The 13,419-nt window shown below is 37.9% G+C and overlaps 1 protein-coding gene across 1 annotated transcript in view; it reads left to right on the top strand.

Annotated features, from left to right (window-relative positions):
• LRRD1 (leucine rich repeats and death domain containing 1) overlaps positions 1-8,544 on the top strand; it is a 15,854-nt gene extending 7,310 nt beyond the window's left edge. Inside the window, 4 exon segments of the mRNA XM_019633561.1 lie at positions 1,318-1,516; positions 5,461-5,622; positions 7,612-7,729; positions 8,358-8,544. Of these exon segments, the coding sequence (XP_019489106.1) occupies positions 1,318-1,516; positions 5,461-5,622; positions 7,612-7,729; positions 8,358-8,544 (666 nt within the window).
• The last annotated feature ends 4,875 nt before the right edge of the window (positions 8,545-13,419 follow it).

Here is a 13,419-nt window from a genome sequence, read left to right on the forward strand (position 1 = left end):
CTACAATGTCACCAATCTTGCCATAGCCTGGTTCCATGTTCCTTCTCCCAACATGTCTCCCTTTGCTTTCTATCACCTCTCTTTACTGGTCAGCTTCTCCCTGGCCATTTTCATGCATGATATTTGTCTTGCCTTAAGTGTCCTGTAACTTCTATCCAATCCCATTCATTCTTAGGAGGTCATTCGAGTCCCACCTGCTACACAAAGCTTTACTTTAGTTCTCTGATTTGTACTGATTCGCATCCTCTAAACTTGCATATATCTGTTATTGTACTCTATTTTGGTACTGGAAAACCTATTACTTAATGCTGTTTCTTGATTGTTTCATATGTACATATTTTGTTCCCTAAACTAAATTTTAACCTCTTTGAAGTGAGGGACTGTCTCTTATGCTTCTTTTATAACTGGAAGAACACTGAGCACAATATCCAGTATTTACTTTGTTTGGCTATTTCTGAAGGACCCAGATATTCAAAATTCTTTTGTTCATGCATAGAACTTCCTTTATTTTATTTTATTTTATTTTATTTTATTTATTTTTTTCATCTTTTATCGGTATATATATATATTTATTATTATATAATTATTATTGTTAGTTTCAGGTGTACAGAACAATGCAATAGTTATCCTTTTCACCCTTCGCACAGAACTTCCTTTATTTTAAATCCACTTGTGATGGCGTTATTTCTCTGAGTGTATGTATTTTTTCTTCACCTTAGCAGAGTATCTTAATTCTTGATATTTTGCATTACTTTTGTACTAGGAATTTTTATTTGAGGCTACATTGCCAAACTGTGGGACTCCATTCTAAAGGGGTTTATTGAGCATTTATTCAAAGTGCACCATGCTTAGGAACACATACACAAAACGTATAAAAGGTACATCATGTCATTTAGAAATCCAAGGAAAAGGGACTAATAAAAAGCAATGTTGGTAAGAATAGAAAAAAACAGATCAAATGTGGGACAGAATAATTGGGAAAGACTTCAGGGAAGAAGAGAATAAACCAAAGCAGGGTCAGATTTAGGGAGGGAAGAAAGGGATAAGGTGGCAATGAACGCTGAGTGTTTAGAGAGTCAGGAAAGTGGGTGAACAAGCCCAGGGTTGAATTGGTAGCATGGGTCAGATTGAAGAGGTGCTATGATGCCACACAATATGTCATGGATTTTAGCAAGGGAATTGCAAAGGAACTTGTGACATAGTAAAAATATCTCCTTTTTAAGACAAAAAAAAATTTCCTTCTTCCATTTGATTTTAGAAAAAGTGTTAGCCATATAAATATTTACTAAAAATATAATTGTTTAATTTTTGTTGCAGTTAACAAGAATTCCAGAAGAGCTGTCTAATATGACTCAACTTAAAACACTTGATATCTCAAATAATGCAATCAGAGCGATTCCAAGAAATATAGGGAAATTGGGAAGCTTGGTTAGTTTAAATGCATACAACAATCAAATAAGTTACCTGCCACCATCTTTTCTATCTTTAAATGATCTCCAGCAACTAAACTTGAGTGGTGAGTGTCAAGCATAATCAATAAGTAGAGTATTAGTGTCTAGGTTGCAAATTTTAATGACAGGACAAAATGGCAAACAGTCAACATAATGTATTAAGTGCCCACTGGAAGGAAATGGCTATCATAGGTAAAGAAAATGTGAGTAGAGCATAAGGTCCAGTTCCCTTCCTGAAAGAGGTTATAATCCAGCTGGGGAACCAGAACGTATTTTCATTTCTTTTCTGTCTTCTCTGCCTATACCCATTCATTCAGCATTTCTTTCTTTTCTGAACTGGACGCTACTCATCCCTGTACACAAACCTACCTACACAACCTTAGGTCAGCATTTCCTCTGTTTTACCTTCTCTGCTGGCTCCCCGATCCCACTCCTATACCCTATAATATTCCAATACCTTACAGCCTTTTACAAAGTCAATCACTACAATAACAAATTTTAAAAAGTAAATCACTCACTCTAAAGGTATCAAAAAAGATTTCCCAAAGCACAACAAATAGTAGACTGTCTTTTTAAAAAACTATTATTATGAAATATTTCTAACTTACAGAAAATAATACACAGCTATGTACCTATTCCCAGATATAAAGAACGTTAAGATTTTGTGATACTTGAGGTATTTTTGATTAAAACAATAGAGGTGAAGCTTTTTGTACCTCTCCCCAAACTAGAAGACACCACTTTCTGTATATCTTTTTTCCACCCATGTTTTTATACATATATATATATATATGTATGTATATATGTCCCTAAAAAGTACTATTTTGAATTTTTTAATTGTATAAATCTTATACTATATGTTATGTAATTTCCCATTCTGTAACCTGCTTTTTTCATTTGTCATATTTCTGAAATTAATCCATGTTAATATACACATAGACCTAGTTCATTCATTTTAAATGTTGTATAACAGTCAATTATATGGTTAAACAACAATTAACCCATTATCCTGTTGACAGACAATTAAGTTGTTTCCCATTTGTTTGCTACTATAAATATCCTTGAGCATGATGTTCCTGGCATACATCTGCTTGAGTTTCTTTAGTGCACATAGCTATACGGAGAATTGCTGGATCAGAGGGTACAGACATCTCCAACTTGACCAGGTTTGGGGAAATTGATCTCCGTAGTGGTTGTAACAGCTAACCACAAGAACAGTTGAGTTTATGAAATCATACCTTTCAGTTGAAAGTAGCATTTCTAACTAGAATCGTCTTAGAGGATTTCCAGATTAAAAACAAAGTTCACCTTTTTGTTACGATAGTACCAGCAGTGCAGTAAAACCTACAGTAATGCATCAATACTCAGATATAATGCAACTGGCATTTGTCTCCTGAGTCCCCAGAACTCCCTGCAGGCTGGCTGTGCAGGCACACACCAGTCATTTCATTAATTTTGCAATAAGTCACGATAACTCAACCCTGCAATTGAATTGTTTGGTCCTACTTTTGTGTTGTGGCAAAGTTTTACTGTATTTTAGGGAGGTTATTTATTTGTCCAAGTGTAGAACAGGACATACTCCACTCACCTACTATTTGTGCATGAAAAAAAATGAAGGCTGACCAGAGCCTCCTGGCCATTGGAGAACACAACTACCACTGGAAGCATAGTTCTCTGGAGGCCTTCGAGTACAGAGTCCAGGAAAATTGGACAATCACAGATTCTTCTGCAGGCTTAGCCAGCTCACCGTTAGTCAGTCCCCAACAGAGTTAGAAAAGTACATCAGTCAGGGTCCAATCAGCAGACAGAAACAACACGTTAATGACCAAGTATGTTATTAACTATATAAGTGAAAGGGTAAAATAAGAATTCTAAGGTTATCACCAAAGTAGCAATGAATGGCAGGAAACAACCACCACCCTATGGCTGAGGGAATAAAGTTGGAATTATTAAAACTTAAAAGATCAGAGGAGTGGCTACGCGGAAGTGGAAGTTAGACATCTGAGGGTGGAACACTGCTGGGCTAGTGCTAGTTTCTTTGAGCCTGTGTGTGTGTGTGTGTGTGTGTGTGTGTGTGTGTGTGTGTGTGATATAAAGCTACTTTTGCCAGTGTTGGGAAAACTGCTGACTGCACTTAGCTGTTGCAATGGGAAGGAACTACTCCTGGTGGGGCAAAAGAGTGTTGCTTGAATGGCACTCAAGAAAAAATAGTCAAGAAGCATACAGAGAAGTAGGTTTGGAGGTAAAAGACAATCGCTAAACAATTGGTGAGCCCACAGTCACCTACTTTTATTGCCGAATTTGAAGTTAGAGGGGCTGAGTTCAACTCTTGTAGTTTAATGTTTCCTCAATTCATAAAGTAAAGCTAACGGGAATACCCATGCCATAGATTTGGTGTGTGACTGAATGAGATTTTGAAAGCAGGTAGCATACTGTGAAAGCACTATTCAAACAACAGGCCTCTTGTGAAGAAACCCCCTCTGTCACTAACTGTAGGGAGTTGAGGAAGACAACCTCGCTGAACCTCAGTTTTTTCATCAGCAAGAAAGCTGTAACTTCTGCTTGTCCATTGAGTTGTGGGAATATAATTAGGTAAATCTTATGAAAACACTTTGAGAAGTGTGAGACATTATACCAATAAAGGGATTTAGATATTAATTCCTTTCCTCATTGCATGGGCTTTGGAGTAGTAGATAAGACCTTAGTTAGAATTCTAGCTCCATTATTCACGAGGAAGTTATTATTTTTTTTTCATGTTAAGCTTCTGTTTCCTAGCCTGTAAATAGAAATAATAATATCTACTCTTTGGATTTGGAGCATTAAGTGATCAACCACTAGGCACAGGAATTGATACGATGTAGGTTTTTAACAGACGTTAGCGCCTCTCCTCCAAGGAGCTAAAATACCAAGTGAAAGACAGACAGATGGACATGTGAGCTGCTTGTAGTTTTACTCAAGGAGAAGGACGTCACTCACAGGTCTCTCTGCAGAACTGCATTGATGATGCCTCCCTGCAGTCTTTCATCTCCTACCTGCAAGACAGCTAGTTATGCAGGTATAGTTCTATCTGCTGTTTATAGCTGGCATCTGTTCTGATGGTCGGTGCCTGTGCTAAACCAGCTGTTAAGTATTGTGAAGATCACCACTTACATGGTCTAATGTAACAGCTAATGAAAGTACTCCCACCTATAGCCTCTCTCTCTTCCCTTTGTTAATGCCAGTGTTTTCTTTTTATTTTATTAATTGTTATTAAGTTTACTGCGGTGACATTGATTAGTAAAATTATATAGGTTTCAAGTGTACATTTCTATAATACATCATCTATATGTTGTATTGTGTGTTTACCACCCAGAGTCAGTTCTCCTTCCATCACTAAATATTTGACTCCCTTTTCCCTGGAACAGGAAAAGAACATTAATGGAAAATCTAATGAAATCCAGAAATGTGCAAAGTTTGTCTAATACCAAGGTACCAGTGTTAGTTTCTTAGACTTGACAAATGTAACATGATAACATGCGATAACATTAGGGTAAGCTAAAACTATATGAAGAATACACAGGAACTCGACAATTTCTGCAACTTTTCTGTAAATCTGAAATTACTCCAAATAAAAAGTTTATTTAAAAAAATTACCATTACACCTACTCTGTAAAGTCCCTTCCTGCATTATAAGAGGAAAGCCTCCTATCTCAGTTTGCCATCCTCTGTGAGAAAGGAGCCACTCCTGTTTCTACACTTCCTCCTTTTCACTTCTGGCAAGTGAACAACAGGAAGAATTTAGGATTCCTACTCGTGATTTGCCAGCTTTGTGAGGGTTCTCCGGTACTTTCCCAGTGAGACACAGTAGCTGCCCTATATGTACTGGGCTGTAGGAAAAGTTATGACGCATTTTTGCAACAAAAAACAGAAAAAATATGTCATGACTTTTCCAACAACCCAATAGTTATTTGTCTCCAGATTTCTTTTACAGAAAGTTATAATTCAATTATAATTTTTTTTTTTCTGCTAGGAAATAATCTTACAGCTCTGCCTAGTGGTATCTACAACCTTTTTTCACTGAAGGATGTAAATTTTGATGATAACCCTCTGGTGAGACCTCCAATGGAAGTGTGTAAAGGAAAACAAATGTATGTTATTGCACGCTATCTACAGAGGGCAGATGAAAGAGATGGTAGGTGATTCAGTGAGGGGTTGACTAGCTTATAAGTTGGTTTTTAGTATCATCTGTAAATTAAAAGATAGTTTGCTTTAATTAGAGGCTTTCAATATCGCAGAGACATTAAAACATTTGTCATCTTCCCTCTTCAGAAGGTTTGGAGTTTATTTTGAGAATTCAGATTATTTAATCTGGGTCAATACACATTGAACACTGAAAACAGTTAAATCCAAGTGGAGGGGTGAGCTGCTTCCCACCTATTGGTTTCATTGTCCTTCAATAGGTTTTTTTTTTTTATCACAGTTGTGGCCAGATGCAGAGAATCCACACACAGATTTCCTCATCAGTCCTAATCTGTATCACCATATGTAGCTGTTGTAAAAGTCATTATCTGACCTTAAGGAAGACCACAGAGCCTTTCCGTTGATGCCAGTTTTTTGCCCACTCTGATCACCTGTCTGCAATCCTTGGGCACTCTTCATTCCTTCTGTCTCTAATTATTTCAGAGAGCAAGTCAATTTTCTTTAAATGTTCTTCCATTGGAAAACATGGAGACTGGTTTCTCCAAGCCAATGGGAGGCAAGGTTCACTGTCCAATTCTTTCCCTGGGGTTGGGTTCTCAACAACTAAGCTTTTCCCAGTGATTCTGACTTGGCCGCTCATTGTCAATCCTCAGAATGCATCCAGATTTTGGTCCCAGTGGAATGCAGCATTTAATAAGTATTAACTTAATAAGTATTGTTCCAGATTTGGGGAAAGGGAATATACAAAACTGTCCCCTAAAATTATTCTATCATGTACCCTGTCTATGTAGTTAGGAGTTTACATCTGCGTAACCTCATAATCTAGTAAGCTGGTCATTAAAAATGTACAGTCCCTTCAGGGAAACCCTCTATCATGAAAATACATACATACATACATACATACATATATACATACATACAGTCCTCTATAAGCCACAATATACACCCATACACATGGCTACCATTCAGAAGCTTTTGCAAGACCCAGCCCTCATTGATTGGAAAAAAACCTGAGAAAAAATTAAAAGTCACAGTAGCTGCTTTTTTAAAACTTGCTATGCAAGTTGGCTCTGCTGATTGTAATCATCCAAAAAGGACATTTTGTGGTAATTTTATTTCTATGAAATAAAGTCTTTAGGGGTTTTCAAGGATCCATAAATAATTCCTGTTAGGTAACAGTGCTTTGGAGAATGGCTGTCAAATTCATGATTGAACCTCCTTGCTAAAAATCTGTTACTCAAGTTCTTGAGGAAGGAAGATTCATGTGGTTCTAGCCTCCATGGGGAAAGTACAATGGGCAATGGCATCAGATCCAAGTCAGTAGAAACAAGAGACCCCTAGCCATTTACCTCCTTTCCTTAGGTCTGAGGGGCCTTCTGGCAGCAGGCTTCGTGCCCAGAGAGAGCAGAGAGGAAGTCATCATGGAAGATGTATTTATAGTGCAATTAACAAAGAACATGGGGTCCCTTCCTTAAAATTTTACTTAGAAGATTGGATTTTCATTTATATCATTAACATACAATCTAGCCTGAGGGATTACTGGTATATAAAATAAAAAAACAGAAAGCATAGAACATATTTGAGATGATTACAGAGGGGTGGGAGATCACTAGTTTTTAAAAATTCCCCAAGTACCTTGGGTCAACAACAAAAAAATGAGTATAGTTCAAATTAACTAGAAGCTTTTTTAAAAAAAACCTAAAAACTCTCTACTTATATCTAACATTCATTAAATGAGTGATTTGAATATAAGATATGCATATATATATATAGTATTTATAGTGAACTTGGCTTCTCAAGATGGTACATAAAGAAGTTCAATAAAAAGCTATTGTATATTAGGTCTGCATTTTACACTTCAATTTTACTTGACATATACGTACTTTTGGTAGGAGCACAGAAGAAGCCTAGATTAAGAACTCAAAACACAGTATGTTTTTCAAAAGTGATGGCCTACATTTTCCTTTATGTTCAAACGTAGAGAAAATCTTAGAGAAGATCTTCAAGATAGTTGCCAACAACATCACTGAAAAAAATTTTCAATTTTTGTGTCGAAAATTAAAACTGGCAATCTCAGAAACTGACAGGTCTACAAAGAGGTATGTATAAATGACAACGTGTGGTATAAGCGTCTTTTCATGTTCTGATGTATAGCATATTAACATTACATGGTTTGAGACATTCATATTAACATGAACTGTAATTTGCTGTAAAAGACTGACTTTAGTTTATTATATATTTTGAGATTGTAATGTAGTCATTATTAGTAAGGGCTCTGAGAAAAGACTGCTAAGCTTTAAATCCCATCTAGTTTTGTGGCCTTAGATAAGTCCCTTAACTTCTCTGTGCCTCAGTTTCTTCACTGGTAAAATAGCTATACTTACCTAAGACAGCTGTCATGAGACCAAGTTATAAAGCATGTACTACTACAGCAGTAATGTACTGGTTTATAGTAAATAATTCATAATTATTGTGTTGAGGTCTTGTGTAAATCTCTCAGATCAAATACTAATTGAATTGTTGATTTTCTCCAAGGAAGAAAGGGGTGGGATGGAGCTAACATTTACTTTCTATGTTCTAAACTCTGTGCTACATTTTTAAATGGACTATATCAATTAAATTAATCCTGACTTTAATCTGGTAAATTGGCTTAAAAACCTACATATGCAAGATTTAAGTAGTTTAAAACAATGTTCTTTAAATAATTATTATTTAAATTTTTTTCAGCACTGTTTCATTAAGTGAGAGAGTCCACCAAGCACTTGACAGGTGGAAAATGGAAAGTAACAACCTGTCACTCACCACTGCTGCTTTAAGTGACCAACTAACTCGGGCGCTAACTATGATAGGAGCATATGAAATTATGGACAAAATCACAGCTTTAAAGCTTTTTACAAGTGCAATTAAATTCTGAACAATGTACCCAAAATAAAAACTGAAAACTTATGATGCACTTCTATAACTGAAACCAGACATAAAAGCATTGTATAACATGTCTTTTCATGCATTCCTAAGAGGTGATGACAATTTATGGCTACTGCTCGAATATGTTATCATAATAAAATATTACAGATGATGTTTTGTGTATTTGTTCTGTTGCCCTAGAATTATAATGAATTTTTAAAAGATAATTCCATTTAAAAATTCTTTGTTATATAATGCTTTTACACAACCCCAGATTTGTAGGTCATAAGGTAATTAGTACATTTCATTGAAGTTAGAAAGCACAGCAGTTTCTTTTTAGATGCTGGCTTAAAAATGGAAATGAATAGGGCCGGCCGAGTGGCGCGATGGTTAAGAACTCGCTTGGGATGCCAGAGGGCCCCGGTTCGGATCCCACATATGAGGGCCAGTGACACTGCCCTCTACAGCTAAGATGCTGAACAACAGTTCAACCTGGAGCTGGGCTGCCATGAGTCGCTGGCGACGGCGTAGGCTGCAGTCCCTGTGGCAGTGGGTTGCCATGGGCTACCATATGTAGCCAGCAGCCAGCGTGAGCGGCCAGCAGCCGCAGTGAGCGGCTGTCCAGAAGCTGGCGACTGATCTGCCTCGCCCAGGAAGAGCGCAATGATGGTGCCAACTTGGGCCAGTGAAGCAGCGTCCTCCACAACTAGATTGAAGAACAAAACGACAGCAACTTGTCTGTTCCCCTTCCCCCAATTCCCCATCACTGTTCCCATCCCCCCAATTACCCAATAAAAATCTTTAAAAAAAAAATGGAAATGAATATACTATCCCTACTGTTTCTCCATTTGGAATGGGATAGGTCCGTTAAACATAAACCACGGCCAGGGTCAGTAAGCCTCTAGCTGAGTGTCCAGATAGGACTGGTGGAGTGGTGTATTACCTATCATGTGTAACTCTCTTCTTCTTCTATCAGAAACCTTCTTTTATATAGGGAACCCATTTCATATTTTTATGTAGATCTGACCTTGTCATATGCAACCCTCTTGCCGCACCCCTGAAGCCACTAACACCAAGGTCTTCAACCTTCAACTACAGTGAATGATTCAGGGAAAGCCATTTGACTGAAGCCAGGCCACTAAGAGTTTCCCTTGGACCTTTCTGAACAGCTATCAGGGAAGACACACTCTTTCTGCTGGTAGGTTATCAGTCTTGGAGTCTTGGTCTATCATGCACAGCCTGTGGTAGTCTGTCTGAGAGCTGGGTAGGTGGAGGGAGGGAGGGGGCACAAGAGATAGATAGATAGATAGATAGATAGAGAGAGAGAGAGAGAGAGAGAGAGAGAGAGAGAGAGAGAGATAGAGAGAGAAGGAATCCAGCTGTCAGGTTTCTCCAGAGAAACAGAGCCAATAGCACGCGCACGCGCATGTGTGTGTACAGAGAATGCCAAAAAAAATGTGTACGCTTTTTAAGAAAGAAAAACTGTATTAAAATTGTAATACTCAAGGGCCGGCTGAGTGGCTCAGTTGGTTAAGAGCTCGCTCAAGAGTTTGAGCTCTGAGCAACAGCGGTTCGATGTCCGGCCCGAGCTGAGCTGCCGCTAAGCTGCCAATAGGTAGCAGGATGGCTCAGCTAAAAAAAAAGGAAAAAAAAGAAAATTGTAATAATATATACCGATAACAAAAGATGAATACGAGTCATGTTTGACTTCTGCAACTACAAGAGGTGCTCAAAGTGGTATAGTACAGTGTCCAGACACTTCTGATTACAGCGAACTACTGCTTGAGCAACGTTGACCAAAGTGTCCACTTGTATACATTTTTTTGGCGCCCCTGGTATATAGATTTATTATAGGAATTGGCTCACATGGTTATGGACACTGAGAAGTCCCATAGTCTGGTGTCTGCAAGCCAGAGAACCAGGAAAGCTGGTGGTATAATTCAGTCCAAGGCCAAAGGCCTGAGAACCAGGACCTCTCATGGCCAAAGGCAGCATAGATGGACATCCCAGCTCAAGAAGAATTTGCCCTCGCTTTGCCTTTTTGGACTATTTGAACCAAAAAAAATCGGATAATGCCCGTCCAGATGAGTGAGAGTGAATCTCTTTACTCCATCTACTGAATCAAATGCAAATCTCTTCCAGAAACACCCTCACAGACACCACACCTAGAAATAATGTTTTACCAGCTATCTGGGGCATCCCTTAGCTCAGTCAAGTTGACAGAAAAAATTACCCATCACACCAGCCATGTGTGAAACTAACAATACTTCTGGATTCTTCACACTTCACTAGCTTAACTCTTATGTCAATTAGACTATGGTAAAATCGGTCTTGTTAATATATATTGTTTCACTTAAAGTTGCAGAATCTACTGGCAATGTTAAGTGAGATTTTACTGTACTTTTATCCCTACTGGAAAAAGGTTAAAAATAGAGAATTAGGATGTAGGCATTATAGTTGCAAACCAGTATTTCATGTTGTACTTACAACAACAAAGACAAAATATTTACTGTTTAAATCCAACCTGCAAAACCAATTCCTTTGTTTAATTTGGTTTCATATCACAAAGTTTACTATATCTTTCAAGTAGAAAATTATTTTATAAAGCAAAACTGCACTATGTCTAGAATATTCTTAACCATTTGTATTAGGTCTCCTACCATTCAAAGTTATGGAAACCCAGGTCAGATCAAGTGAGTGAAAAGTGCAGTCTAGAAGAATTGTTAGTTTCAGACACGAGAAGTGCAGAGTCCAGATTACTCTTTACCAAGGCCATTTCTCCGGGCTTTGTTTGCAGCGAACAACCTTGAGGAATGCCTCTCTCCAGGATAAAGAGCAGGCTTCCTGCTTGCCCTAAAATGGTGCGCTCTCCAAGCTCAAGGTTCGTCGACTATGATAAAAAGCCACTGTATGTGAGGTGTCATTTGGGTCCATGTTGCATTGCCTCCTGAGACTTGGAGGGCAAAGGAAATCAATACAAACATACTAATGCTATGTTGCTTGCTGTGCAGCCCTAATGTCCTTCCTCTCTGATTTAGGAATCTTGTCTTCTGCTACTACACATAAAATAGCAACAAGGTAACTTTTTAGCTTATGAGTAGGGCAAAATCCAAACCCTGACCCAACAGCTGTTTGAGGCAGTAGAAGAACTGCAAAAGCACAAATATTAAACAGTGAGATGAAGGTTTGTGGGGCAATGATAGAAGGTGAGGTGATCATGAATAGGGCCTTCTGGTGCTCAGCCAGAAATGTAAACCTCTGAATGTCAGTTGTACTTTATCCAGTAATATATTAATGTACATAAATGCTTATCTTTCAGAAGCCATGTGTCAGAGAGGCAACTAGTATGGGTTCTGGATCCAGGAAATCCTGGGTTTGAAGTACAGAGCCTATATCTAATACAGATGTGACGTTACTTCACCTGTCTGACTCTGTTTCCTAAGTTGTAAAATGGGGTACTTGAAACTGGGTTCCCCCAGAAGTGGACCCTGAGAAAGGAATTTGGTACACATCATTTAATTGGGAGGTGATCCCAGGAATGACTAGTAGAGCAGTGGGGAAGTAAGACAAGAAAGGGAAGGAAGTTAATGATGGGGTATTAGTGGCTTGTAATTGTGGGCAAAGTAGGGTTCAATCCCCTGGGACCTTTAGTAGAGGCTATGGAACAAGTCTCAGAGTTGTTCAATCTAATCAGTGAGGGACCTAGAATATTTATACTCTTCAATTCTCTTTCATCATGGCTAAGGGCTGCTTGTAGGGGTTCCATAGCACTTCTGGCCTGCCCCAGGCTAGCCAAGAGAAAGCTGTGAGGTGCAGAGATATTATATGTACATGTATTAGGATACCTACAACATATTCAGAAACATGTCTAGGAGATTTGAGTGTGGCATCAATAGTGCTACATGGGGTAATAATACTTTTCAGGGTTGTTGTGGGGATTAAAAAAAAAAGTTGTTAATCATTTTGAAATGGGGTGATGGTGTTTGTTGGAGATCCACGATTTAGAATCCTGTTCTGTCATTGCCATCCTCTGGTGACCTGGAAAACGCCCTATGTATGGAGGATGAGACCAAGCAAATGCTGTTTTGTTAAAACTCTTTCAGTTGCAAAAAAACACACACACCCTATCTAGTTAAGCTAAAAGGAAACGCTACTCACATAACTAACCACAGAAGACCAAGGTGAAACTAGCTTTAGCTTCAACTGTGAGGGAAAAAAAATTAGCAAAACAAAAAGCGTTGCAGTCTTTAGGGTTGGGGGCAAAAACTGTTAGAAATCATTTTATTAAGATTTTACTGTAGTAGGCAGAGAACAGTAGGATAGATAAAACTGCACTTTGTAGAATCTTTGAATATAGTGCACCTTTAAGAAAAGCTTGGGAAGCTTCCTGTTGAATAATTTACATAAATATTCAATTTAAAACTATCTCTAATTTTCACAATTAAACAATTTTTCACAAACATTTGAAGCAATGAAATCAATGAAAAGTTTTACTTGTATAACAGAAAAGTAAACTAGTAAGTTTATTTGCACTAGGAAAACTTTTATCTTCCTTGATTGTAAGGAGCTTGTGAAAAGTTGTTAAAAGAAAAGTGCACTTTTGGGGGAGACATTTTCTTTTGGCTTTTTATCTAGTTAATAAATTTTACTGATAAGAAGCAACTTCATTCTTAAAAAGGAAATTAACACTTTTTGAAAATTAACATGTTTTTCCCTAAAGAATAAGGGGTTTTCTGTTTTTATTTCACAACTACATTCAGAAACTGAGCAGTATCAGGATTCTTTGCTATTTCCTTGCTTCAGCTTTTGTCTATGTTTTAGCCTCATTTTCTCAGGCTCTTCTCTGTGAGAGGGGATGTCTGCCATTATGTTGGTAGCACATAAT

Source organism: Hipposideros armiger, unplaced genomic scaffold, assembly GCF_001890085.2.
Source record: "Hipposideros armiger isolate ML-2016 unplaced genomic scaffold, ASM189008v1 scaffold_1343, whole genome shotgun sequence".
In the NCBI taxonomy this organism is placed as follows: Eukaryota; Metazoa; Chordata; class Mammalia; order Chiroptera; family Hipposideridae; genus Hipposideros; species Hipposideros armiger.